General features: G+C 48.6%; 7 protein-coding genes across 7 annotated transcripts; 4 read left to right on the forward strand and 3 right to left on the reverse strand.

Annotated features, from left to right (window-relative positions):
* Positions 1-440: 440 nt before the first annotated feature.
* LOC112899936 lies at positions 441-1,882 on the reverse strand. The gene is made up of 4 exons (XM_025968600.1): positions 1,727-1,882; positions 1,461-1,596; positions 1,305-1,377; positions 441-969 (listed from the first exon to the last, which is right to left on the reverse strand). Exons 1-4 carry the CDS (start codon positions 1,764-1,766, stop codon positions 700-702), a joined length of 519 nt encoding a protein of 172 aa, XP_025824385.1. The 5' UTR covers positions 1,767-1,882; the 3' UTR covers positions 441-699.
* A 641-nt stretch (positions 1,883-2,523) lies between these two features.
* Positions 2,524-3,899, reverse strand: LOC112901545. Its single transcript, XM_025970475.1, has 4 exons — positions 3,779-3,899; positions 3,507-3,618; positions 3,294-3,366; positions 2,524-3,130 (listed from the first exon to the last, which is right to left on the reverse strand). The coding sequence occupies exons 1-4, from the start codon at positions 3,828-3,830 to the stop codon at positions 2,858-2,860; spliced, it is 510 nt and encodes a 169-aa protein (XP_025826260.1). The 5' UTR covers positions 3,831-3,899; the 3' UTR covers positions 2,524-2,857.
* A 2,677-nt stretch (positions 3,900-6,576) lies between these two features.
* Positions 6,577-7,002, reverse strand: LOC112900840 (glycine-rich cell wall structural protein-like). The gene has a single exon (XM_025969632.1). The coding sequence runs from the start codon at positions 7,000-7,002 to the stop codon at positions 6,577-6,579; it is 426 nt and encodes a 141-aa protein (XP_025825417.1).
* Positions 7,003-7,015: 13 nt separating this feature from the next.
* On the forward strand, positions 7,016-8,034 carry LOC112900841 (translation initiation factor IF-2-like). Its single transcript, XM_025969634.1, has 2 exons — positions 7,016-7,030; positions 7,090-8,034. The coding sequence occupies exons 1-2, from the start codon at positions 7,016-7,018 to the stop codon at positions 8,032-8,034; spliced, it is 960 nt and encodes a 319-aa protein (XP_025825419.1).
* Positions 8,035-10,429: 2,395 nt separating this feature from the next.
* LOC112900842 lies at positions 10,430-15,634 on the forward strand. Its single transcript, XM_025969635.1, has 5 exons — positions 10,430-11,230; positions 12,340-12,427; positions 12,589-12,677; positions 12,955-13,032; positions 13,142-15,634. The coding sequence occupies exons 1-5, from the start codon at positions 10,430-10,432 to the stop codon at positions 15,413-15,415; spliced, it is 3,330 nt and encodes a 1,109-aa protein (XP_025825420.1). The 3' UTR covers positions 15,416-15,634.
* Positions 15,635-16,452: 818 nt separating this feature from the next.
* On the forward strand, positions 16,453-18,580 carry LOC112901369 (gamma-soluble NSF attachment protein-like). Its single transcript, XM_025970265.1, has 7 exons — positions 16,453-16,537; positions 16,625-16,777; positions 16,853-16,990; positions 17,399-17,477; positions 17,706-17,782; positions 17,910-18,039; positions 18,468-18,580. The coding sequence occupies exons 1-7, from the start codon at positions 16,527-16,529 to the stop codon at positions 18,561-18,563; spliced, it is 684 nt and encodes a 227-aa protein (XP_025826050.1). The 5' UTR covers positions 16,453-16,526; the 3' UTR covers positions 18,564-18,580.
* A 542-nt stretch (positions 18,581-19,122) lies between these two features.
* On the forward strand, positions 19,123-20,936 carry LOC112901166. The gene is made up of 3 exons (XM_025970015.1): positions 19,123-19,513; positions 19,785-20,005; positions 20,347-20,936. Exons 1-3 carry the CDS (start codon positions 19,447-19,449, stop codon positions 20,455-20,457), a joined length of 399 nt encoding a protein of 132 aa, XP_025825800.1. The 5' UTR covers positions 19,123-19,446; the 3' UTR covers positions 20,458-20,936.
* The last annotated feature ends 5,735 nt before the right edge of the window (positions 20,937-26,671 follow it).

Here is a 26,671-nt window from a genome sequence, read left to right on the forward strand (position 1 = left end):
ATTGGTTTTCATGTTGGATAGACAAAAAAAAAAGACTCCTATTTTCATGTTTGATTACAACTTTGTGTCGTCGAGTTTTAGTTTGTTATGTAATATTAAACCTGTAAACCTGGAACCCGCTTGCTTCTCTTCTTAAATGTACCGGCAGTGCTCCTGCCTAGTTAAAAAAAATATAGACTCCTATCAGTTGGAGCCCAGAAAATGGATTCCTCCTTTTCCATAATGGATATTCTTTTAAGAGGCTGACAAGTGAGCTTCAGTAGTCCTTGGGAAAATCCAGGCCTTTGTTAGAAACAAGGCAATGCCAGGCCAGTCTGCTGTTGCATTTCTAAAAAAATTGCAAAACCAAGCCCAAGCAGAGAGCCGGGCATATTCAGCTGGCCCAATTGAACTCGGAGAACAAAGAAGGGCAGACAAAAGTTCTATGAACTTCATCAAAAGAATGGCAAAAGCAAACTCACAAAAAAAGCATAACAAGGAGTACAGCTTTATTGTTCACTTCCTAAATTGCTCATGACAAGACAATTCACAGGATCGGAACCCACGCAACTCTGCACCCAGACCAGAATACATCACATCACAGGATCGCTCGAACAAGTCGAAAGCAGCACCTATCCTAGATACCCTGCTGCAGCGCTGCCGCCTGCTGCCGCTCCAGCCTACGGCACATAACGGCGCGCTGCTGCTTCGGTTCGCGAGTCACTCGACGCCCTCGGAGGATTTCTGCACCAGCACGACGCCCAGGGTGATGGCGGAGGCGTAGAGCGCGTTGGGCATCTTGCGCACCACCTTGCCCACGCCGGGGACGCCCTCTGTCGCTCTCTTGGTCGCCATCGCCAACGCCGGCGCGGCAACCAGCGTGATCACGAGCTTCAGGCTGATGGAGCACAGCGAGTCCGCCGTCAGTTTCCGGATGAACTCTGCGAACTCCTCGCGGTCCAGGAGCCCGTCCAGGTTGACGTCGAACTCCTGCACATTTCAGAAACCAACACCGTAATAAGACTGATAACACTGAAGCGATGGGGAGAATTTGTGAGGAAAAATTTAAGCTTCCACAGCAAACCATTGACTCACTGCAAACGGGTAGCACTGTTCTATTACTTCTACGATGTGTCCTAGGCTTCCTAGCAAAGCTGATGGCACTAGAATTAAGATGACCAAAGTATACTAAACACAGGAACCAAGAACACTTTGCTTTCAGTGCAAGGAACAGCTGGAAGAAGAACACGATATTCTATCGGCCATACTGAACTGAACCAACAAAATTAAACGGAAGGGAGGGAAGAGGAGGGGACTGTAATTACATCAATCATTGCCTTGAGCTTCTCCTTGGACGGGGGATCGTGGTGCGGCCCCGGCAAGTACTTGTTGATGTCACTGCCCAACAAGAACAAAACCAATCAGGAATAGGAAAAAAAACTGCAGAGTATTACTAGGTAGGATTCGATCGGCTGATGTACTTGTAGACGCAGAGGACGGCGATGTAGACCTCCTCGAAGGTGAGGGCCTCCTTCTCGCGCTTCTGGGCGTCCTCCGTCAGGCGGTCGAACACCTTGTCGGTGATCTTCCGCACCTGCCGCTCCTTCCACCGCCGCCCTGCACCGATTCGATTCGCCCTTCATCTCCAAGAACACGACCGCTCACGAATCCGGACAGATTGCTGTGATCAAATAAGACGCGAACCGATCGATCGGGGGGGGGGGGGGTGAAGGGGCGGGGCGGGTACCTTGGAGTTTATCTTGGAGAGAGCCCCAGGCTTGCCCCATGGCCGACGGCGGAGGGCTGGATGGGGCTACGGAAAAGGGGAACGGAAATAAAAGTATCTTGCTGGAGTGCGTGAGATTCTGGTTTAACGGATCCCTAATCTAAATCTGTGGACTGTGTCCATCATCTCGCGAGAATTTGGTGCTTTGTTACAAGATCTTGCTACGAGTACCCAATATTCGGTACCCAGAGACACAGCCTCTGTTCACAGTACTCGCACAATTTTTGGAAAATGACAAAAACTAAAGGGCGTAGCATTTTTTTCTCAACCAAATGTGTTATTGAGATTTTTCCGATTGGTGTAACTACACCTATTTTTTGAAAATACTTGCGCTTGGTTGAGAAAAACACACACGCGCACCCTACCTAAATGGATATCCACCTTCAAGAGACTAAGGTAGCGAATATATGTCGTCTAAATGCAATCACTCATTATATTACTCCATCTCAACATACCCAATGTTTTCATCAAAGATGTAGTCAAATTTCAGAAATTTAGACTGCTAATAGCTTCAAAATATTTATTTTTACAAACGTGAGAATCATTTGTAGTCACATTTCCATACATTCGTTAGATACTCATCTGAGCAGACATCAGTAGTCAAACGTTTTTTCTTTTTTGCTCTGCAGTTTCCATACATTCAATAGATGCTTGTTGATTCCAAGACACGGCTCACAAAAAGGTTTCAACGTAAAATCCAATTCTAAAAGAAAATGGCCATCCTCGGGACACAAAGAATCACGGCATGTACTGCATGATGCTACCGGGCACACTTGTTTCTTTTAGACAAAAAAAGAAAACCACATATTAAGCGTATAAATCAACATGCATCTTGAATTAATAATGAGCGTCGCAATTATTAGAGTGCCAATTCTCTCCCATGATTTTTGCATATACGTGCCATCCAGATGCCAATTGCCGGTGAAGTCTGCAACTTAAGTAGTAGCACATCATTATCGATCAGGCTTCCAGCCTACCATCACGCAGCAGCAAAGCAATGGGATGGGACCACCATGTCCCGTGAGCCAGTGCCTGAAAGCGAAAGCCTTCCAGCGCTTTGGATCGATGAGCCCACCCGTCCGATCGACCTGTTCACTCCCTCTGCCTGCCCACCCGGACGTCCTGCAGGAGCAGGAGCCCGACGGAGAAGACGGCGGCGACCAGCGGCGTGGGCACCTTCTCCACGGCGTCGCTGACCCTCGGCACCCGCCTGCCGGCGTTCTTGGCCGTCACGGCGAGCAGCGGCGCGCCCAGGACCGCGAGGGCGGCCTTGTTCACGAGCACCAGCCGCAGGTCCTTCTCCACCCACCTGAGGATCAGCTCCTGGAACTCCGTGAACGCTATCCCTTTCTTCGCGCGGTACTCCTGCGGTTGCGTTATCATTTATCAGAGCGAACAAGCAAAAGGTTTTAGTCGTTGGGCTTGCGAACATTAAGCATGGGCTACAATCTGTCATGGGCCAAGATTTCTTCCACCAACATGGTTTTTTTTTGTAAAATAAGAAAAGTAGTTGAGCTTCGAGCGGTACCTCCATTTTTTCAGCGACGATCTCCAAGCAGGGAGGGTCCTTGTGAGGCCCGATTAACTGCTTGTTGATTGAACTGACGAAGCGCGCAGCCAATCAAAACGGGGAAGCGCAGTCAGCACGGACAGATTACAAAAGTTAGCATCCAGCACCTGAACCGTTAGTGATGGGACGCATGATGAACTGATGAAGTAAAAAAAGCAATGGCATCCTCACTTGTAAACCATCAGGGTGGCGACGTGGAGGGAGTTGATGTCCAGGAGCTCCGTGTCCTTGTCCGCCAGGTCGTCGAAGACCTTCTTGCAGATCCTCTCCACATCCGACTTGCCTGCAGGCAGCATTAGGATGTCATTGGCACTGGCATTCGATCCATCTCACATTCTCAGACATTGCGAGCAGAAAAGAAAAGGGAGGAGAAGAACACGAGATCGCAGAAATGGCGAGACGAACTGCACGCGTATGCTGGGCGGGGAACCGTTGTTGTTTACCGCGAGCTCTGTTCCAGGCGCGGCTGAAGAAGTTGGACTTGGACGACGACATCGTTTGCCCTCTGGATCGACGGCGGAAGGAGAGCGACCACACGACGAGTAGAGGAGAGAGGAGGAGATGGTTTGGGTAGCCTGTCTATGTGGGACGAGTAGAGGAGAGAGGAGGAGATGGTTTGGGTAGCCTGTCTATGTGGCATTGTGTCGGAATACCTTTTCTGGTTGTGGATGAAGAAGTCGCTTGCAGGGAAGGTCAGAATCAGCATCAGCTGTGATCTGGCGAACGGCGCTAAGTACTTTCCTTGCTCCTCCATGCATTAAAAAAAAAATCTGGATTCCTTCCTTACCTTTTGTCTGATGACAAACACGAAACACCTGCTTCAGGCCCAAACCTGAACCTCGTGAGCTCGTCCGTGAAGCGATCATCCTATTGGGCTGGCCCATACATTTTTTGACTTCACTAGAATTAGTCTTTTTTGGGCCCATGTAAGGAAGGCCTCTGGTGGACCCTGGTACACGATGAACCGCCGCTACATTCATATCGGTCGCTTCGGCGACGTATATATGCCCCTCCCGAAAGGCCGAAACGTCCTGTCCCTTCATACAAGAAGGAAGAACCGCCATTGTTCTCGCGACAGCCCTCCTCTCCGCCTCCGCTCCTCCACGCCGCTGCACCTCCTCCACGCCGCCGTCCGCCTCGCGCCGCCACCGCCGCCGCGCGGTCCGCTTCCTCCAAGCCGCCGTCTCAAGTCCTCGCCGCACCTCCTCCACGCCGCCGTAGCCGGTTCTTACTCCAGTACTTGTCCAAGGCAGCGTGCGTGGAGCCGCATCCCAGCAGGCAAGACGGGCGCTCTTCTCTCACCGTGAGCACCTGCAGCACAGTGGAACGTATCTGCTCGTGTGAGAAGGTGGGCACAATGCCCTCTACATGTTTGTTTTTTTGCTTCTCAGGTTAGAACGATAGTAGCATCCCTATAAATTGCTGGGATTCTGTGGATTAGCAGCATGCCTATCTGTTAACGGAATATCTGAATCTTGATTTCATTCTTTTGCACTCACCAGGTTTAGGTTGTTTAGGAGAAGAGAAGAACACCAGCCAAGCAGCTAATCGTTAGGGTCTGTTCTATTTCCGTAGCCCTCACTTATTCCCCTTGGTCACGAAAACTTCTGGTAGTTTTCTTCCTTGTACAATTGAGTTGGTCTCATGTAAATGTAATTTTCTAATTCTAATCGCCTGAAATGGAATCGTTTCATATTTCCAACATAACAGAGCAACCAAAACACAAGTGGACGCATATTCAGTAATCAGTAATCTTTGAAATTCTAGCTCACAGGTGTGCTTAATTGGGGCAAACTTAAATGGGGGTTGTAGAATGTGATGGTTTTTGTATGACAACACAAGTTACTCTAGGTCCCATCCTTGATTAAATTGTGTGTCAGACCATGGACAGAAAATGTTAGTGAATAGGAATGGACAGAAAATGTTAGTGAATAGGAATAGAGAATCATATGCTTTGAAATAATAGGTAACCAGCAACAAACATAATAATGAGCAGGCATAGGATGTTGACAGATTAAGGACACTGGATACTGATCTCCATACGAGGAAAGTGATTCAGTTATGTTATTCAGTGTTATGTTGTGGCTGTCCTGAAGTTGATTGATTAAATCCATATATTGAGAGATTGCCTGAATGTTGAGAGACTTATATTGTAATAAAGAACACATCTTCTCTGTGCACAATTAGTAGATAATGAAACCCTGAACAGATAATATTTGTCCTTTTGTCAGGCTTGAGATAAGGAAATAAAATAATGGATTAGTGTTTGGGTGTTATCTGTTTTGCCGAAAGTTTTCCTATGCTTACATACTCCTTGATCCAAACTTAAATGGTTGTAAGGCTGCGCATAATGGAATTTGTTTGATTCGAGCTGATGTCTTCTTTTCCTTGCTATGTAAGACAGTGTTTGTGTCACATGATGAGCTGTTTCGAAATATCCATAATGATGCATTACACATGAGAAGATCTGATACTCACATATGATTTACTCAAATCTGGTGTCCATTTCGGCCATGCTCATCTAACCTTGCCGATGCTTTGAGCAGCTCTAATGAAAGCAATATATGGTATGCAGGTAACAGCAATTAGCTCATTCACCGCATCGAGCTCGGCTGGTCGTGTACTAATCCTTTTTCAAAGGGACATGCTCTCGTGAACAAGGTATCCCCAACTCCCTTGTGGTTATGAGCTCGCCTGTTTGCTGAGGACTGGAAGGATTGCTCGTATCGATCTAAATTGAGTTATTCTGATCTAAGTTTAGTTATTCTGATCTAAATAAATTGACAAGCTTGATGTACTTCCAAAAGTGCCTTATTGATGAATGATTGACCTGTTGTTTTGTTCTTTTACGTTGCTACACTAAAGCTGGTAGCACTTTTGGAATTCAGACAACCAAAAAAAGATTTTGTACATGCTGTCGTCACTGCAAGTTTGACTTCCGTGAAGTTTCTCCTTTAGTGCATTGAACATTGCAAGAGCTAGACATTGACTTGTACATGTGGGCCTTGTGCCAGGCGTATAGCAGCCGGCCAGGGGTTAGAGAGATACGAGGAGATCTTGATTGGTGCTGTTTTTATAAACCCAAGATCTCATCATCCCTATATATATATATATATATATGTAACCCAGGGTCTCAATCAATCTAATCTACTATTTTCCACGCATCCTCATTCTCTTTCATGGTATCACGAGTCTAGGTTTTTCTCTTCCCTTCCGCTGCCGGCGCTGCACCCCGCGCGCCTCACCACCCTCCCAGCACCGCATCTCGCGCGCCGTCACGCTGCCGGCTGGCACTGCACCCTGCGCACCCGCCTGGCCCTGCGCCATGCCTTCTTCCGGCGTTGAAGACACCGTCCTGGCCGCCGCCGCATCTCCTCTCGACGGCGACCCTGCCACCGCTCGCGCCGCCGAGGAAGCCCGCGCGGCCGCTCGTGACGCCGAGGACCAAGCCCTCGCGGCCGCTCGCGCTGCAGAGGAGCAAGCCCGCGCGGCACAGATGGCTCGCGAGGCCGCCCTGGCTCGCGCCGCTGAGGCCGATTGAGAGGCCGCCGCCGCCCAGGCCGATCTGGATGCGGCCGCTGCCCGCCTGCGCGCCGCTCAGGAGCGCGCTGCCGCTGAGCGCATCGCTGTCCTTCCTCCTGCGGGCGACGACGACAACGGCTCCCATCACGGTGACGGTGATGACTACATCAGCAGTCTCCAGGACGCTCTTCTTCAGCAGGAAGCCACAGTCCTCCTCAACTTACATGCGCAGGCGGTGTCGGTCCAGAACATCCGTACTCTGGTTCCCCTGCTCCTCGACGTCAACTCCTCCTTCTACGCTCGCTGGAAGGAGTCCTTCCTCGACGTCCTCGGCAAGTACTCCCTGCAGTCTCACGTCCTCTTCGACACCGTCTCGCCTGCCTCTCCGTCCTGGGTGCGGATGAACTGCGTCGTTCGCACCTGGCTGATCGGCGCCATCTCCGACGACCTCGCCGACATCGACAGTCAGCGTGGGGCTTTTGCTCGCACCATCTGGCTCGCCATCAACTCCCAGTTCCTTGGGAATCACGTCACGCGCGCCCTCTACGCCAACCAGGAGTTCCGCGCCTTCACCCAAGGCGATCTGTCCGTCATCGAATATTGCCGCCGCTTCAAGCGTATGGCCGAAGACCTCCGGGACCTTAGCCAACCTGTCACCGAGGCGACGCTCGTCCTCAACATCATCCGTGGGCTGAACGAGCGCTTCAGCGCTCTCGGCCTTCATCTCCGCCGCAGCAACCCTCTGCCCACTTTTCTGCAAGTCAGAGACGATCTGCGCCTTGAGGAACTCACCATGGCCAAAGCTCCTCCGGCCACGGCGCTCGCTGCCCTCTCCGGCCCTACTACTGGCAGCTCCGGTGGCCCCAGGCCGCCAGCCTCCACGCCTTCGTGTCCTTCACCGCAGCAGCCCTCCACCCCGAAGTCGCCACATCAAGCGACGTCTAACTCCGGGGGCGGCGGTTCCCAGCGCGGCAAGCGTGGTGGCAAGCGCCACAACAAGGGGGGCGGCAACTCCGGCGGCAACGGGAGCCCTTCCTCAAGCGGCACCCCTACTTCCGGTGGCATAGGCGGACCAGGCCCAGGCTGGCCCTCCTACCACAACCCTTGGGCCGGCTCCATCTACATGTGCCCAGGCCAACGGGCTCTGGCGCCGCCTCGGTCTGCTGGCCCAATCTAGCAGTCGCGGGCCTACTTCGCTGGCCCAGGACAGTGGGCCGGTCAGTGGGGTGTTCCACCTCCAGCGGCATACACCCCTCCGACTCCCTCCCTTGCTGGCGGGTGGGACCAGCAAGCTCTCGCGGCGAATTTCCATACCATGTCGCTCCAGCAGCCTCCACAACATGAGTGGTACTTCGATTCTGGTGCCACCAACCACATGACCTCCGACGCTGGTATTCTTTCACCTTCCTCCTTTTCCGGTTCAACTCTTTCGTCCATTGTTGTCGGCAACGGGAACTTGCTCCCTGTTACCTCCACTGGCTCTACCTTGCTCCCTCATCAACTCACTTTTAATAATGTTTTGGTTTCCCCTAACCTTATTAAGAATCTTATTTCCGTTCGTCAGTTCACTACCGACAACAATTGTTCCACTGAGTTTGACCCTCTTGGTTGTTCTGTGAAGGCTCTACCCAGTCGGACCGAGATCGTTAGATACAGCTCTGGGCCTCTCTACCCGCTGCGGCTCCTGGCTACTGCCCTCCTTGTGCCCAACAGTTCCTCTCTTTGGCACCAGCGGCTTGGGCACCCTGGTCCCGAAGTTCTTTCCAAACTAGCATCAGTCATTCATTGTAATAAACCTGCTAGTCATACTCTTTGTCATACGTGTCAGTTAGGGCGTCATACTCGTCTTCCTTTTCATGCTTCATCGTCTCGTGCTACTCGTATTTTCCAGTTAATTCATTGTGACCTCTAGACTTCACCTGTTACTAGTGTCTCAGGCCACAAATATTATCTGGTTATTCTTGACGACTGCTCGCATTTTCTTTGGACTTTTCCTTTACGCCTTAAATCTGACACGTTTACCACCCTTTCTAACTTTTTCTCCTATGTGCGCACACAGTTTGGCGTCACCGTCCAAGGCATCCAGTGCGACAACGGCCATGAGTTTGATAACTCTAGCGCCCGTACCTTCTTCCTTGCCCACGGTGTCCACCTACGCATGTCCTGCCCCTACACCTCACCGCAAAACGGTAAAGCCGAATGCATTATCCGCACCACTAATAATGTCGTTCGCTCTCTACTGTTTCAAGCAAGTGGCCCCCTCACTTTCTGGGCTGCCGCTCTTAGCACCGCTACCTACCTACTCAACATCCTACCCACCAAAACGCTTAATTTCTCTACGCCGTACTTCTCCCTTCATGGGACGCACCCATTGTATGAGCATTTACGCGTTTTCGGCTGCAAGTGCTACCCTAACCTTTCCGCCACCGCAGCCCATAAACTCGCCCCTCGATCCGCTCTGTGTGTCTTCCTTGGCTACTCCCTTCACCACAAGGGTTACATCTGCCTTGATCGACACACTAATCATGTGATCATCTCTCGCCATGTGGTTTTCGAGGAGTCTTCTTTTCCCTTCTCTGAAGACCCTGCACCTCCCTCTCGAGCGGCCTTCAATTTCTTGGAAGAACAGACTAACTCAGTGCCGGTGCCTTTTCCACCGTCATCACCTCTATTGCCTGCAGGTACTACTGGCCGATCGCCCGCACAGCCACGTGCGGCTTCCGGCACGTCGACGTCTCCTGCTGGGACCCCGCCTCTGGCACCTCTACCGGTGTTTCGCGCGCCTGATGCGCTTCCAATGCTCGGCAGCGCATCCAGCCCACGTCGCCTACCCTCCTCGACGCCCACCCCGGCCCCTGCGTCCCCGCTAGCTTCGGTGCCGGTCTCAACGCAGGCCTCGACACCACCTGCGCCGGCCTTGTTGCGCCCGCAGGCCTCGGCGCAGGCACCTGCGCTCCCCACGCCGCCCGTCTCCGAGTCAGCTGCGCCTGCGCCTGTCCCTGCTGCTCCCCAGCTCCCTGCTCGTGCTGTTGTTGTTCCTCCCGTGACCAATGAGCACAGCATGGTCACCCGTGGGAAGCGCGGGTTCCGGCAACTGGCACTCTACCAGGCCGAGCCCCTCTCTCTGGTGCCACGGACCTACCGCGCCGCGCTTGCTGATCCGAACTGGCGTGCTGCCATGGAAGCTGAGTACTCCGCCTTGCTCTCCAACCACACGTGGGATCTTCTTCCTCGGCCCCCTGGCTCCAATGTGGTCACCGGAAAATGGGTATTCAAGCACAAGTTCAAGGCTGATGGGTCTCTTGAGCGCTACAAGGCTCGCTGGGTTCTTCGCGGCTTCACACAGCGGCCAGGCATGGATTATTCAGAGACATTCAGCCCTATCGTCAAGCCTGCCACGGTTAGGACAGTGCTTTCTTTGGCTCTCTCCCGCTCATGGCCTGTTCACCAGCTTGATGTCAACAACGCCTTTCTTCATGGCACTCTCCCAGAGACGGTTTAGTGCGCTCAGCCATCGGGTTTTGAGGATTCCACTCATCCAGACTTTGTGTGCAGACTCAACCGTTCTCTCTATGGCCTCAAGCAGGCGCCTCGAGCTTGGTACAACAGATTTGCCTGCCTCCTCAGATGGTCTGCTCAGGCGCACCATTGATGCTCTTCAGCAGGAGTTCTCCATGAAGGATCTCGGCCCTCTTCACCATTTCCTTGGCATGCTGGTGCAGCACACAGGTTCTGGTCTTTTTCTCTCACAGAGACGGTACATGCTTGAGATTCTTGGTCGTGTTGGGATGACAGACTACAAACCTTGCACTACTCCAGTGGATGTGAATCCGAAACTCTCTGCAGATGGTCCTCCTGCGTCAGATCCTACTGATTTTCGGAGTCTTGCTGGAGCTCTCCAGTATCTCACATTCACCAGGCCTGACATCTCCTATGCAGTTCAACAAGTCTGTTTACATATGCATGATCCCCGTGAGCCTCACCTTGATGCTCTGAAGCGCATCCTGCGCTATGTCCGTGGCACTCTTCACATGGGCCTGCTGGTGCGCCCCTCTGCTGCTCTGGAAATGGTGGTTTACTCTGATGCTGACTGGGCAGGCTGTCCTGACACTCGCAAGTCCACCTCGGGCTATGCGGTCTTCCTCGGCGACAATCTGGTCTCTTGGTCTTCGAAGCGTCAGAACACCGTCTCTCGTTCCAGTGCTGAGGCCGAGTACCGTGCTGTTGCCAATGCCGTTGCAGAGGCCTCCTGGTTACGCCAACTTTTGTCTGAGCTGCACTCTCCTTTGCGCAAGACAACATTGGTGTATTGCGACAACATTAGCGCCGTCTACATGTCTTCTAACCCCGTTCAGCATCAGCGCACCAAGCATGTAGATCGATCTTCACTTCGTTCGGGAGCGTGTCGCCCTCGGTGATGTGCGCGTCCTTCACGTCCCCACGACGTCCCAGTTCGCTGACATCTTCACCAAGGGGCTTCCTTCGTCAGTCTTCACGGAGTTTAGATCCAGTCTAAACGTTCGGTCTACCGACGATTTGACTGCGCGGGGGAGGGGGGGGGTGTTAGACATTGACTTGTACATGTGTGGGCCTTGTGCCAGGCGTATAGCAGCCGGCCAGGTTTGTATGGTTAGAGAGATATGAGGAGATCTTGATTGGTGCTGTTTCTATAAACCCAAGATCTCTTCATCCCTATACGTATGTAACCCAGGATCTCAATCAATCTATTGTACTATTTTCCACGCATCCTCATTCTCTTTCAGCAAGTATATAAAAATAGGATGTCAAAATCAATATATTTATATGAGAGTATGATGTCAAAATCTATATATATATATATATATGTGAATAGGAAGAGGAATCTGGATATTATGTAGACAAGCAGATCAATCTGAACACACAACTTTGACATTGCAGCATCTAAAAGTGCCAATATTAATCTTTTCAACCAGTTGATCTTACTGCAAATTGCACTCATCTAAAAGATTAGTTAGTGGAACAATATTTACTTGTTAGCACCATAAGAGTAAAGTTCTCACCATGGCTGCTGGCTGCTAGGTATGTCTTGCCATGCACACAGTATAAGCAATTGCAGATTCTATGTAGAGGCATATGTATCGAGCCTGTGGACTATCACCACTAAGGATGTTGTATATATGCGTTGTTGTAGGTAAAGCAGATTTTTTTAAGCCTGCCCTGCTGGTTAAGTTTCTACAAATTTTGCTTGGATTCTTTATACTGAAATAACAGTGCAAGCAACAGATAATAATTTTGTTGGAGGTAATGTCATCCCAAATTATTTAAAATCATATTTTTTTTGCCAAAGAACCATATCTTAGTACTTTCTGATTGTCTTTTTGTGAATGAGTGCTTAGTTTTACATTGCCTGATTTGTTCGTGTTTTTTTTTTCGGCAAGACATCAATTGCTTGCAATTCGTGGGTATGCGTCACTTTCTCTTGTTGTGCTGAAAAATTTTTCAGCACGGGCACAAACCTAGTCTCTTCCGATTCCGATTCCTCGACCTTGGTTTGGTGCTCCCCCAAGAAGATGGATCAAGCAACGACGTCGGTTTCCTCACCTCGCAATGGCGGTTAGTCTGTGCTCGAATCTTTGTTCTCTGTCGACCTTTGCCATCCCTACAATTTCTTTTTTTCAAAAAGAGATACATGTGCGTGTGTTGATGGGTTTCTCTTTTCGTTTTTTATTGTAATTTTGAAACGGAACACCAGATGAAACTGGATTGGAGCAACTTTCGTCTGATCTACAGGCGCTCAAGAGACTGTACGGGCTGCTTCACAAGGGTCCCGCAAATGAAAATGTAACTTTTTTATGGCTTCACTGGTCACTGCTATTTCTTGTGAGAACAAGTCAAAGATAGACTTCGTTTTCCAGTAGAAAATCGTGTTCAGATACATTTGAAAGAGAGAAGGATTGAAGATTTGGCATGGTAAACTGAAGCAATCGTTCTGATTTTAAAATCTGACTGCAAGGATGTGGGAAACCGAAGCATTTTTTATGTCAAAGTTACAATTTTTCTGCATGCTGTCAAATCTGACATATACGATCACAAGTTTAATTTGTTCTTACATTGTCAGTTAGATGAGACATCTAGGGCTCTACTGATGAAGATGCTAGATGATGCTACCCAGCAGACTCTCCTGAAGCAGGCAAAGGTAATTTATTTTTGTGCCAGTAATTATGAAAAGGCATCATTTGCCCTTCACTTTCTCATTCTCTGTGTTCTCGGCAAGTGTTGATCAGCAGTAAATCATCTGTTTTTAGATACTATCGGGTTCTCTGATGTCTCCTGCACTGGAGAGGAAGTTGTCCATCCGATCAGATCGCCAGACACGCGACGCCGAGCCACCCATGAGCCTGAGGCCACCGGCGTTGCCCAGCACCCCCGGCCTCCTGGCCGGCGAGCGACCCAGCCGGCTTAACCCGCAGTATTCAACAGTGTCAAGTCGAGCCGTCGGCAACGTCCATGGCAGTCCCCTTGCAACGGAAGAGCCCGTCCTTGCCCGCCTCGCCTCCTACCGCTCGTCAAGGACTACTGCATCTGCATTGCCACCACGGCACCGTCCAAGCGGAGAGCAATGGAATTCCGGCCTCAGCCTCTACCGCTTGCCTGTGGCTGCGACGTCGCGGCACGGCACCGTGACGGGAGGCGCTCGGAACGCCGACCATCGGGACACGACGCGTCGCACCTCCGGGCGTGGGGACCAGACGTCGCTTGAGACCAGCAGCAGCCGTGGCTCGGAGCGAGCCAGACCCGGCGTGGCTGCGACGTTGCGGCATGGCACGGTGGCTGGGGATACGACGCGTCGCACCTCCGGCCGTGGTGACCAGTCATCGCCGGAGGGCAGCATCAGCAGCCACAGCCGTCGCTCCATGTCGCCGGAGGTGTCTCTGGGTCGGACAGGGCTGCGCGACCGTGGCACGGTTCGGCATGTGGGAGCGGAAGGTTTTTCCTCGGTGCGCCGTTTGAGAAGACTGGACTCCGGGCTATCCCTGGGCATGGTGTCGTGCCGTGGCTCGGAGCGAGCCGGACGCGGCGTGGCGGCGACATCGCAGCATGGCACGGTGATCGGAAGCAATCGGCAAGCTGAGCAACGGGACAGGACGCGCCGCACCTCCGGCCGTAGTGACCAGTCGTCGCCGAAGGGCAGCAGCAGGCGCCGCTCCGTGTCGCGGGAGATGTCTCTGGGTCGGAAACGGCTGCAAGGCCGCGGCACGGATCGGCGCGTGGGAGCGGAGAGCTCCTCGACGCGTCGTTTGGGAAGACTGGACTCCAGGCTGTCCCTGGGCATGGTGTCGCGCTGTGGCTCGGAGCGAGCCGGACGCGGAGTCGCTGCGACGTCGCAGCATGGCACGGTGATAGGAAGAAATCGGCACGCCGACCAACGGGACAGGACGCGTCGCACCTCCGGACGTGGTCACCAGTCGTCGACGGAGGGCAGCAGCCGGCGTCGCTCCGTGTCGCGGGGGGCGTCTCTGGGTCAGGCACAGCTGCACGGCCGCGCCACAGTCCAGCATGTGGGAGCAGAAAGCTCCTCCTCGATGCGTCCTTTGAGAAGACAGGACTCCGGGTTGACCCTGGGCAAGGCGTCGTGCTGTGGCTTGGAGCGAGCTGGGCGCGGCGTGGCTACGCCGGAACAATCTTCCTCGAGCAACACGATGGTCACCATACACAGTCGCATCAGGCCGAACCGGGACCCCAAGGGGCGCCTCCTGCGCCGAGCTGAAGATGATGATGAAGAAAGTACTCCGTGGCGACGGAGCACGAACGCCTCCGCTTCTAGCGCGGGCTTGTCAAGGCGCAAACCACGGCGAACGCTGAAACGCGTCGACTCTGGCAGCATGTACATCAGCAGCCACAACAGCTTGTCAGGCGCCGCCATCTCGTACCATTCCACGAGCCCTACGGTGTTGCCGGAGTCGAGCGCTTCTGCTTCCTACTCACCACCGCCGGTGTCGCGGCCGGGTACTGTGCCGCCGGTATCGTGGCAGGGTATTGCCCTGCCGATGCCGTGGCGAGGGATCGCACCGCCGATGTATGCGCCTCAGGTGTCAAGATCGATGAGGAGGCGCCGCCGCCAGGAAGTCCTGGCGAAGCGGGTGGAGCGGCTGCGGATGCTTAAGAACAAGATCGCCACGGTGTTCCACCACCACTACCACAATGGGCGTGACGAGGAGGGCCCGTCATCCAGCCGCACTCCTGGCGAACAGCACCACATGTCGCCATTGAAGTATCTCGGGGGAATGTTCCACCGCACGAAAGGCCAGGATAAGAAGTCCACGAGCCGGGCGGTGGTGAGCGCGCCGGGAAAGAGGCCCGGTGGTGGCGGCGGGAACATGCAAGCGTTATTCGACGAGATGCGGCGCCACTTGCGGGCCAAGCGGAGGGCACCGACGAGCGTCAATCTGTGGAGGAAGATTGCCAACCGGAGCCGGGTGCATGCTAAGAAGATGCATTTGTGGCAGCGGCTTAAGCCACGGCGCGGCAGGGCAGGGGTGCTGGCGGGCAGTAAACTACGGCGCCGCCTAGGACGTTGAATGACAGTGTAGCTGTAGGGTTTACTTTCTAGTTGCCACTATGCAGGCACTACCCCTGCTGTTTCGGGTGCCGCCCTTTTTCGTGATCTTGGATTAAGTTCATGTACCATACTGTATGTCCATATATGTTCAGCTTGACTAAGTAACCACAGCAAGTTTAGGTCTTCATTTTAACCGAACAACAAAACCAAAAGTAGCTTGTGAGTGTGTCATTGTTAGCGCGGGAGAAGGTACAAAATCAACAATAACCTTTGTCTTCTGTTTGATTTTCAAAAGATGGATCAAGCCAACTATGCCGATGCCCTTGTCTTTATGGCTCTTCATTCAGATTTCACCGTCTTTGCAGTTTGTGCCTTTTTCCTTTGGAGGAAGGGAGAGACCTTTAACGTAATGATTTTTGCTGCATCTATCATTATATTTCTCGAGCCCCAGCCTCTGCACATTTATGCGGGAAAGGCTTGGCGCTTAAAAAAAAAACAACCCTTCCCCAGACCCCGCGCAGTGCGGGAAGCCTACGGCACTGGGTACGCCCTTTTTTTTATCATTATATTTCTATGCCACACATTGCTGTATCTAATCTTAGGCAAATATGTGGCATAGAAATATAATGATAGATGTGCCGCACACTTTTCAATTAAGTTCAGAGTTTTGTTTTCTCTTTGTATAGATGAAAATATCAATATAGTAAGATTTTGTCGTTGAAATTTATTTTCTTTTAGTTTGTGATTGGTTGCTACATCGTATATGTTTTGATTTTCCTGTTTTTACTTTTACTACTTTATCAATGTGGCACCTAAAAATGTCCTGTTCATCAACTTATAATTGACTCTTTTGTAAAGCATGTTCCCTCAAATTTGTCTTGAATATACTCTTTTTTGCAGAACAAAATTAAGTTTTACAAGGTGGAACGCTGATTGGAAAAGCGCTACTTCCTTGTATGAGCAAGCTGGTCTGTGACTTTCTTTGCCATCCTTGTTTTCTTGATAGGAATTTGTTCATTCTGGAGCACATAAGTGAAATTCGTTTCTCTTTAAAAGCGGTTGTGTATAGGTTCAAAAAGGACAATGAGATAGCAAAAGATGCATTTGAGAAGGCCTCGAAAGGACAAGAAATGATCTCCTCGTATTCTTCGGAAATATCTCTGCAGTTTTCGTTCTTTCATTCACATCATTGGACAATCACCTAGTGTGCCTTTAACTAGTTTTATAGACCATGGGATGCCGCTAAGCATATGGAATCTGCTGCTGCTTTAGCAAAGGAGCTTGGACGCTGGAATGAAGTATCTGATTTCTATCGCAGAACTTCAGAATTATACCGTGAATGTGGAAGGGACCAACCTGCATCTAATGCTATAAGTGCCAGGTAAATTTAAATAACACATCTTATAATTATGAACAACGTGGAAGCTATGTGCTGAACATAATGTTATGAAATCAGTGCCTTGGAGGAGAAATCTCCTGAAGAAGCTATTAAAATGTGTGATGAGGCTTGCACAATTCTAAAAGAAGATGGGAAGGAACAGATGGCTTTTGATTTGTATCGTGCTGCTGCAGCTTTGTACATTAAGATGGAGAAGTAAGACCACCTTAATGTCTGATTATTGTAATTTCACACTGTTTGCTATATCTTATATCTACATGGTATCTCAATCATGAATTGCTTTGGAATTTGACTTCATTCTTCTTACATGTGAGGTGAGCTTTTTAGTAGACAAAGAAAGACAAGCAGAAAATGTTTTGAACCTACATTAAAGGATTGACACCATGAATTGTATTATAAATTTAACACCTAGGAATTTTAGTAAGCTACTTGGGTTTGATATTTACTATCCCACATAATGAAGATAGGGTGTAGCTGCTTGCACACTTTCTCAAACCAACTCGGTAAATATAACTGATAGAATTGCATTCACATAATTTTTAGCATTGCAAGTAATCTTTAACATAATCATCTTACATTTATCCATCTTTGGTCCTCTGACAGGTATTCAGATGCTGCTGCTTTCTTTCTAAGACTTGGTTCTGCTGTCCATAAGTGCAATGCCATGAACAGCCAATGCAAGGTAATCTTCTTTTCTTTTTGAACTATAATGTCTGTAGTCTGTACTTACTTATCCAGAGACTGCATGCTTATTATTGAACTGAGAATATTAGAAAATAGGGCATGATATTTGTATCTTGCAACTTTGTCTGTGATCACATCTTTAACACAAAACCTGCCAACTCATCTATGGAGTATGATATCTTGAACATATAACTTGTCTGATTCAAAAGTTGTTTCTTGTATTCAGGCTTATCTGAGTGCAATCATCATCTACCTTTACGCGCATATTTTTCAGCAAGCTCAGAAATGCTACAATGATTTGCAGTTACTATCACTGAAGAAATTTTGTATAATAATATTTGTGCCATCTCCCATGTTTGGTTTTCCGTCAAATCGTGAAGTGTAAGGGATTTTTCTTTTCATTATTTTTCCCTTTTCTGCCATATTGCAGGGTTCAAGCCTTCTTCAATAGCAATCAGAACCGATGTGCAACGAAACTATTATCTGCCTATGAGGAAGGTGATGCTGAAGAAATCAAACGTATTGGTCAATCAAGTGCCTTCAATCACCTTGACCATGTGGTAATTGTTTTCATCTTCTCTATAAAAGAGAATGCATCCCTGTATTGTAACGGCAATTTTATGGTGTTTAAATGGTTATACCAGAAGTTGTCCTCTTCTGTTACATGTCTGTAAAATGGTGAACAAGGAGCCAAGGAAATTATTGTTAGTAAGAGCAGGCACAAAACGCGAATGGTGTATCTTCCATTCCTGGTGTTCACTGATTCAGCAGTGATATGCATGGCGCCTCTACCGTTCATAGAATCAATTGCGTGCAAGAAAACGACTAACTGTATTCCGTTTAGCACTTGTCTTACCAAGTGATCGCCGACCGCTCGATATTCTAGAGTCTAGAACAGTTTGCATTCTATCTGATGTCATGTTTCCTTCATTGATTGTTTACTTGACTAGTACTTGTCTTGTTCGGGATCCATGGTGCATCAATGCAGGTGCTTAGGCTCGCAAGGAAGCTACCAACAGGTGATCTGCAGGCCATAAAGAGAGCAGCTGATGATGGCGAGGACTCCTTGGAGAGGATGACCTAACTTAAAACGAACTTCCAAGGTCAAGATGCGGAGAGCAAACGGGTGAGGGGACACTCGTAGCATGCCATCAATGAGAAGGAACAGTTGTAAAAAGAAGTAATGTGAATTTCTACATACTAAAACCTTGTGGGCGGCATCTGTATCATGAATTTTTTCACGGTCAGTTCTGCTACATATGTACAGGTTGTTCGGTCATCGGTGGTATTTAAACTGTATTGGTATGTTTGTGTTGCCTGTGCTTTGTAATTTTTGCAAATTCAGTTTGATGTACAATCGCTCTATACAGCATACGAGGGTCTGAAATTTTGTGCCATGCTGTGGCGATGGATTGTGACTCATGAATCATGATTTTTCTTGGAATTTTAACATGTCTAGCACTAGCAAATTGGGTCTCAATCCCTCGGTCCCTCCTTGCGCCGATCAGACCCACCACACTACCACAGGCCAGCACATGGCAGTGCCATGCACTGGCGCGATATATAGCCTTGGCCCAAACACGGGCCTCTCGGAAGTCGGAGGGGGCCCTCCTCTAAACCAACCTAAAAAAAAAAACCGGAGAGCGAACCCTTCCAAACGACCAAACCAATCCAGGCTCCGGCGGCGGTGGGGAAAGGTAGGCGGCGAGGTTCCCATGGAGGTGCCGTGGGAGACGGAGGCGGCGGGGGATCAGGAGAAGAGAAGCAGCAGAAGCCGCTGCAGCAAAGGGAAGGCATCTAACTCTAGGAGCCGGCGACGCGATGAGAACAAGTTGCTTTTCAGCAGGATCGACAAAGAAAAGCCATCAGAGGAGAAGACTCCACCTCCACCTGCTCGAGAGAAGGAAGAGGAGGGGGAGGAGGAGGTGGGGAGATTACTGGACGAGGAAGAGGCCGCCCAGTAGGGGATGCGTTCGTTCCGTCTTGGCTGGGAAGAGTGCTTTGATGACCTCTATGGTTCCTTCGAAGACAACAGTAAGTTTATTTACCATCCAAATTAATGAATCATCGCGACGAGTATCTTGCCTCATATGATATGATCAAGACTAATTTGCTGTGGTTTGTCATGTGCTTTTGAGATAGCGGTATTGACAGCATTTGAATTCTAATAGTTAAAGAAACTCGATCCCTTGTTTTAGTGATTTGCAATTGTAGAATTTGATACAAACTACATTCATGAGTTAAAATTACTACCGTATATGCGACTTTAACGGTTTTTCCTCTTACCTCTTCTTTGTAATTACAGCTTCTGTCCGTTCCATGCGCTACACTGAAGGAACTATCCCAAGATATGCATGCTGCGAGGATGTCTTGCAGATCTTTTCAGTCCGAGTGACTGAAACAAAAGATGGTCTGGAGTGGCCACTGCATGTCTATGGCTGGGTTGCCACTAGAGACTCGGTAGATCAAAACCGGAACCTTCTTTTTAACCGCACAAGGGATAACTGCCAAATCCTAACTCAAGAGGTATATATACATCTCTATGTATGCGTGTTGCTTAGCCTTTTTTCTGATTTTCTTGCAGCTAGTACTGTTCAACTGTTGTTGTGTTTGCATGTTTTTGTACTTACTGGAGGGGTTACTGTTTCTTCTTCTTATGGATTAGTCTCCATTTGTGCAATTAATTTTGTAATTAGTCTATATTTAGTACTTCTAATTAGTATCTAAATATCCAATGTGATAGAGATTAAAGTTTAGTGGAGGTGATCTAAATATGCCCTTATCCATGCTAATCATGATCGCAAGCAGTGAGTTTGCTAATAAGGAAGGAACCAGTTCCAATTAACTGTAAAGTGCAGTGGTTTCAGAGTTCAGACTTTCAGACCGTCGATGCCTGGAATTCAGAGGATGTTTCTGCAGTCTCTGGAGAATATGGTGTGTCATCACGCTGCCTTATAAAAAAAATACCAACCATCTAAAGATGATTGAGCTGTTCTCTTCTCAAGTTGTGGCTCCACGTGTCAGCATGGTAGCAGGGCACATGCACTACACTATCCTGCTATGAACATTCAGCTTGCCGTCCTGAAGGCTCTTGTGCAGTTGTGCTAACTCTTTGCAGATTTATGTGTTTCTAGAGTGCTCCGAATTCCTCGAGTGATTCACAACACTAGAGTTTCAGACCCTGCAGCTCAAGGACACCATGGCTATCCAGAGCAACGATAATCTTGGATTAAGATATGTAAGTGGACCATTGTAGCTTATGAGTGGTTGCTGTGTGTTTTTGTAAAAAGATGACATATGCTTGCTTTGCCATTTAAAAGGTCAAAGACCATGTAAGAAAGTTGACTGAGAGCAATGGAGGCCGTATGGCACTGCACCAACTTTGATTGCTTTTTGTGAGCTTCTTGCATACAATAGTGAAAGCAATGGAACATTGCACCATCGTTTGCTTTCTGCGTCCTGCTTGTATAGTATAGTGCCTGCCTCTGAGGAATGTAAGTCTCTAACAATATTTTCTTGGGCCACGCAAGCTGCAATCCACTCCAATTGTTTTAGAATTTTTTATATGCCATCTTATAGCTTTGTCATGTTATAAATCGGTCAATTTGAGTATTTGACCTCTTAGTTATTTAAGGGATCACAGCTGGGCTGCAACTTTGACGATTTCTTCTATCATTGTAGTTTAGTGCCAACATATTGTGAGTAATTAGAAAAATTATGCCAACTTGCTTCCTTTAATTTGAATTACATACTCAAGTTATGCTAGCTTTTTAGTTTTCTTTGTTCATGCTTGTTGACACTGCTACGTAAAATTGATGCTTATATATCTCAACGTGACTTCAAATAGCATCCTGCTAAGATCTAGCTACAGTATCTAGGTTAGCCTGCAACACGTGTCCTAACAGGCCGCTTGAGCAGACCCACACGCCGACATGGCATGCCACGCTAGACCCAACATGGCGTATGGCGTTTTTTTTTCTATATTTTGTCCTAACCATGAGTGGTGGAGCCAGGATACAGTAGTTAGGTATTCCTATTTCTCAAGTCAATTTTTTCCTTCCTACATATGAAAGGAAAATTCATTGTACCAAAAGCCTTATAAATTACTCAAATTAAATACATGTCAACTGAAAAACTATAATTTTTCTAAAGAAAATTGTATTCCTTCAAGGCCTGGAAGCGTTTGATGGTATCATTATCCTGCATTCGACAACACTATTAATCTCTAACTTGTGTATATCAAATTGCGCCTTGAGGTAACAATGAAGGATCTTCTACTAGAGTTGTATTTTTACCGGCTTACCGCTCTTCAAAATGGGCTTCCATCATTTGCCATTTTGACCGGCATGTAATTGAGCTACTAGATGGTCCCACGTGTCATTGACACATGACATTCATAATCAAAGTGGCAACAAACACAGTAGCGAATTGCAAATAGACCATCTTTTTTTTGGAACAACGCATCATTAAATGGGCCGGAATTTGGGCCTCCTAAACACGCTCTTACAAGACAAAACGGGAACTCATTCGGACGCAAGGGCGACCTCTCGGGCGCAGCAGGGTAGTGGGAGGCAACGCGACGGAGGCAGCAAGAAAAGGTGGAAGTGGGTTTTAGAGGTGGGAGAGAGAAGGGAGCTGGGGTTCAACAATCAAGATGAAAGCCAACGCATAGCTAAAGCCAAGCGCGATCGAGATCCAGAAACACTGGCTTCGGGAGAGGAGAGTGGAGTGGGCAGCGGAGGATGCGCAGGAGGAGGTAGGAGAGGCAGGGGTGGCTGCCGCGGCGAGCGGATAGAAGCTGAACTTCACCATGGATGACGACGACCAAAGAGAGAAAGAACTCCTGCGGGAGCAAGAGAAGATGAAGGCGGAGATCAAGAAGGCAATGGAGGCAGCGGAGGCGAGGGTGCGGGTATGTCTACAGCGAAGGATCCGCGTAAGTAGCCGAAAAACGCCGCCTTTGAGCAATTTCCGATCTCGATTCATCCACATGATTGTGCGGCCACCGGATGTAGCGTTGTTGAGAATGAAAATCCCAACTTTGGGCTGTTTCATGTGACCTCACCGTTTGCTCATCTGAATTTTAGCGTTGCTGAGCTTGAAATCCCCTGAATTCTAGCGTTGCAGAGCTTGAAAACCCCTGAGTTTTAGTGTTGCGGAGCTTGAAAACCCCAACTTGTGGGGATTCTCTCTCCCCACGTTCTCTTCAAAAGAAAAAACCAACCTTTGGACTGTTTTCTGTGACCTTACCGATTACTTTTGCTTGTACATGAATTTTCTATCATATTTACGCAGGACATTAATGTGTATCAGATAAATGTTCGTGCTGATGTGAAGAAGTTCCGCGACCTTATCAAGCTGCGGTACAAACGAATGCTTGAGATAGCTTCTACAGTTTCAAACAAAAAGCCAGTGACGCCCCCGACGTTGACATATGATGATGATGATCCCGAAGACTTCGATTCAGAAACTGATCTCCGCCTGGAAGAAGAACGTTGCACATTTCATATTGTTGAGCTAAAAGATGAAATGTTTGATGATTACATTCAGTTGCTGTTTCGCGAGACAGATCTCTATTTTGTTATTTGTAGCATTCCGTGTGCTTGATCGGTTTGCGAATCCAGAGGCGACAGATGGCTGGTTTCGATTTAGAAATGAGCGTCTGCCGTCATTTCTACAATCTCAGGAAATATTTTTTGAATCAAACTACGGTAACATGTAAGCTCGCGTTCAGTATCACATCCGTTCACTAATTTGTTATATGAAATTTGCAACCTATGTGAATGCTTTGTTTGATGTTTGCAGTTCAGGGATCAAAGTTGGTTATGGTTCTATGTTGGACATATTTCATGGACTGAGGAAGTATACGCCAAACACTGCTCTGGTGAAATCTGACCAAAATGAGAGGGTCCTGAGAGCTGCAGCCTTGGCCTTTTCTAAAGTCCAGAGGCTAAAACCTGTTCAAAGAGACTTTATGTGGAATTTAGCGAATACATTGATAGAGATCTACATGAACACGTCAAACTCATTCGCCAATGGTCAGGAATGGGGAAAGAGATCTTTGGGAGGGATATTGATGAGTCTCTACAAATGGAACTCGGTGATTGTTCTGAAAATCGCCGTGTTTGCAGACTTGATGGTAGTGCAGCAAATGATGTATGGATTTTAAAATACAATGCACGCCTCACTCCAGGATTTATTGTTCGGCAGCAGAAGCTGGGGGCCTTGAAGTTGGAAGATACAAAACCATTGGTATGGAAAATGCTGCTGAACCTTGATGCCATTTGCGATCTACTGCTTAACCAAATTGTATTGCACGACTGTTTCCAGCATAATAGGATTGTTCTGTTCTTTCCTTGACTGCATATGTTGTTTTTGGTCCATGTATTTTAGCATTGGTAATGACTTATCCCATATCTGATTTCTAAGAGCTGCTTAAACTGCACTTTCATGTTAGCAGAACGTGGATATCAATACATAATTTAGTGAAACAGGTAGTAGGTCTTTGTGTCCAAAGTACATCTAATTTCATATGCTCTACATTTTTTTACTTCTTACATCTAATTTCATATGCTCTACATTTTTTTACTTCTTACAAGAAATGGGACCATATTTAAAAAAGACTGGATATGTTCCTGCCTCAACAAAGCTGCATGTGTTCAGATGACTGCAAACTAAAAGTGTAAACCACCTCATGTATCTACATGTATTTTTCTTTGCTATCATGGTTTTACCAGGTTTATTCTTTATTTAGTTGTTTATCCGTACATCTTTGCTTTTAGTACAAAATTTATAGAAAACGTTTAATTAACATAAGGATTTATTTTTCCTCAAGGAGTAACACCACTCCACGCGCGCGCGCGCGAGCACGCACACACAACATGCCCTTAATCTCTTTTTTATTAAAAATGAATTTGTGTTGATTTGTAACTGTCGGAGCAAATCTTCAGCCGGGTGGCGGAATGCACCCGCCTAATCCTAGTCTAGGATGAGTTTGGGGGAGACCTAGAAACGCTTGATCAAAGGTGGATGAACACGGAAAAGACACAAGGGTTTAGAGTGGTTCGGACCGCCTGAGCGTAATACCCTACGTCCACTTGTGCGTTGTATTGCTTGAGAAAGCTTATCTGAACCTTATTCGACTTTGTGTTCTAGCGGGGGCACTCTCCCTTTTATAGGCTAAGCGAAGCGCATACACTGAGCGGGGCCTCGATAGGTGGGCCTGGCTATACATTAAATAATGCACACCCTGGAGCCTGTAATGCGAGACTGTAATGCGAGAGATACAGAGATCTTCCTCTCCAGCTCCTTCATGTAGTCCTCTCGATCGAGAAGTTGACGTGCGTATCTACAGTCAGGATATGGTCATGTGCCGCCTTACTGGCACAATGCCTGCTGTCAGTGTTACGCACTGTGGAAGACGAGCTGTCACTGTTGGGCTAGTACCCTCTGACAGGCGAAAGGGCTACGTTGACCCGCCGCGCCGTCGTCTCCGTGCACACTGTGGGAGCGCACGCCTCAACTCTCCAGCAGCACACCATCATCACCCCTTGCTTACGCACGCGGCACTGTGAGATGACCGTACGCCGCCTGCCTGCGTACAGTGCACAGTGATACGACGCGCCGTCTTGGAAACAGGCAGGCTTACTGTGGTGTCAGCATACCTGCCCAGTGTGTCAGTGGGCAGGTCATGCCCTGTCTTGGGCACGCGCAGCCCACCTACTCGCATTTAATGCGGTAGTTGGGCTGACGCTCCGCGGAAGGCCTTCTGCCACGGGCACGTGGCAGGGTTCGCCTAGTTGACACCGTCTTGGTGGCACGTGGCGGCACCGGACCCATTCCCGAGGGGAAGGGAGGTCCGGGCCCTCGAGGCCAGTCTGAGTGGACAAGCCCATAAGGGTCTGGCACCCACATGTGGCGGCGCCGGACCCCCCCCCCCCCAAGGGGCTTGGGCCTGTGGATGCCATCCCAGAGCACCCCGCCTTGTGGGTACGTGGAGGCGCCGGATCTATAAGAGCACGTGGGGAAGGTCCGGAGACCATGACCCCAGTTGTCAGGCCCAAGCCGTACGCCTCGTCACCCAAAAGGCAAGGGTGAGGTCACGGATAACCTTGCGTCCACCAGGTTGGACTCACTGGCGGACGACGCCCTGGCGGACGAGACCGCCGGACATGCAGATCTCCTCGCAGCGGACTACCATGACCTTCTGGTCGTTGAGCAGCTCCTTGGCGATGATCGAGGAAAGACGGCCGAGCATGTGGTGGAGTGCGTCCACCACGATGCGCTTGGCGCACACGCCAAAGCTGGACACCCTAGCAGGAGGTATCCCAGTCCGTATGTACCGACAGTAACAATTTCAGTTTGTCGGCCATGCAGGTTGCCTTTTTCGGTTCACAAGATAACAAAATATGCATATTCTTGCTTCTATAAGCTTATGCAGTTATCATGGTACGCTATGCTTCCTTCTAAAGGCATTTGCAGATATAAATCTTCTGAACTTTCTGTACCCTACAGTTATCATTATTTTTGTGTGCAGTAACTGTAGTCTCTGTTTTCGATAAAACAGGCCCTCCAGGGGTTCTTTTTGTGCTTCCGGACTCTTACATTGCTGCCAAGAACAAGGATTATGGTGGTAAGTTTATTTCTTAAGTGTCCTCTATGTCTTTGTTAAGTAGATGATTTCGGTTCACTTCATTCTAGCTAGTAAGAGGTCTTTGAATAACCTGGAAGAAAAGCTCAATTTATTTCTAGCTAGTAATAGGCACCCGATAGTTTATTCCTAGTTAGTTTGACCTTTGATTATACTCTAATACTAGATCTTACTTATAGATATAAAAATATCCTTAGTCTCTACATTGATTTGTGGACCATGCAGGTTGCCTTCTCCAATTGACAAGGTATCATTTTCCGTGAGACAGAGATGGCCAGACCGTGGCAGTTTGACATGGGACCATATGCCCGCAGTTTTGATGTGAATTAACTATTAAGTTGTATGCTTGATCTCCTAAGTTGTAATAATCTTAAGACATGGAGGGTGCGGCAGAGGAAGCCAACTTGTGGAACTATAGCCTATAGTGCAGAAACCATATCTAGAAAATGGGTTTTGAACCGGTTTGAGCCATGTGGGTACGGTTTGGTTTCGTTGTGCAGCTGGATTGATTTGTTATGGATTCAAGAGGGTGATTATTTTTT

The sequence above is a fragment of the Panicum hallii genome, chromosome 7, assembly GCF_002211085.1.
Source record: "Panicum hallii strain FIL2 chromosome 7, PHallii_v3.1, whole genome shotgun sequence".
Taxonomy (NCBI): domain Eukaryota; kingdom Viridiplantae; phylum Streptophyta; class Magnoliopsida; order Poales; family Poaceae; genus Panicum; species Panicum hallii.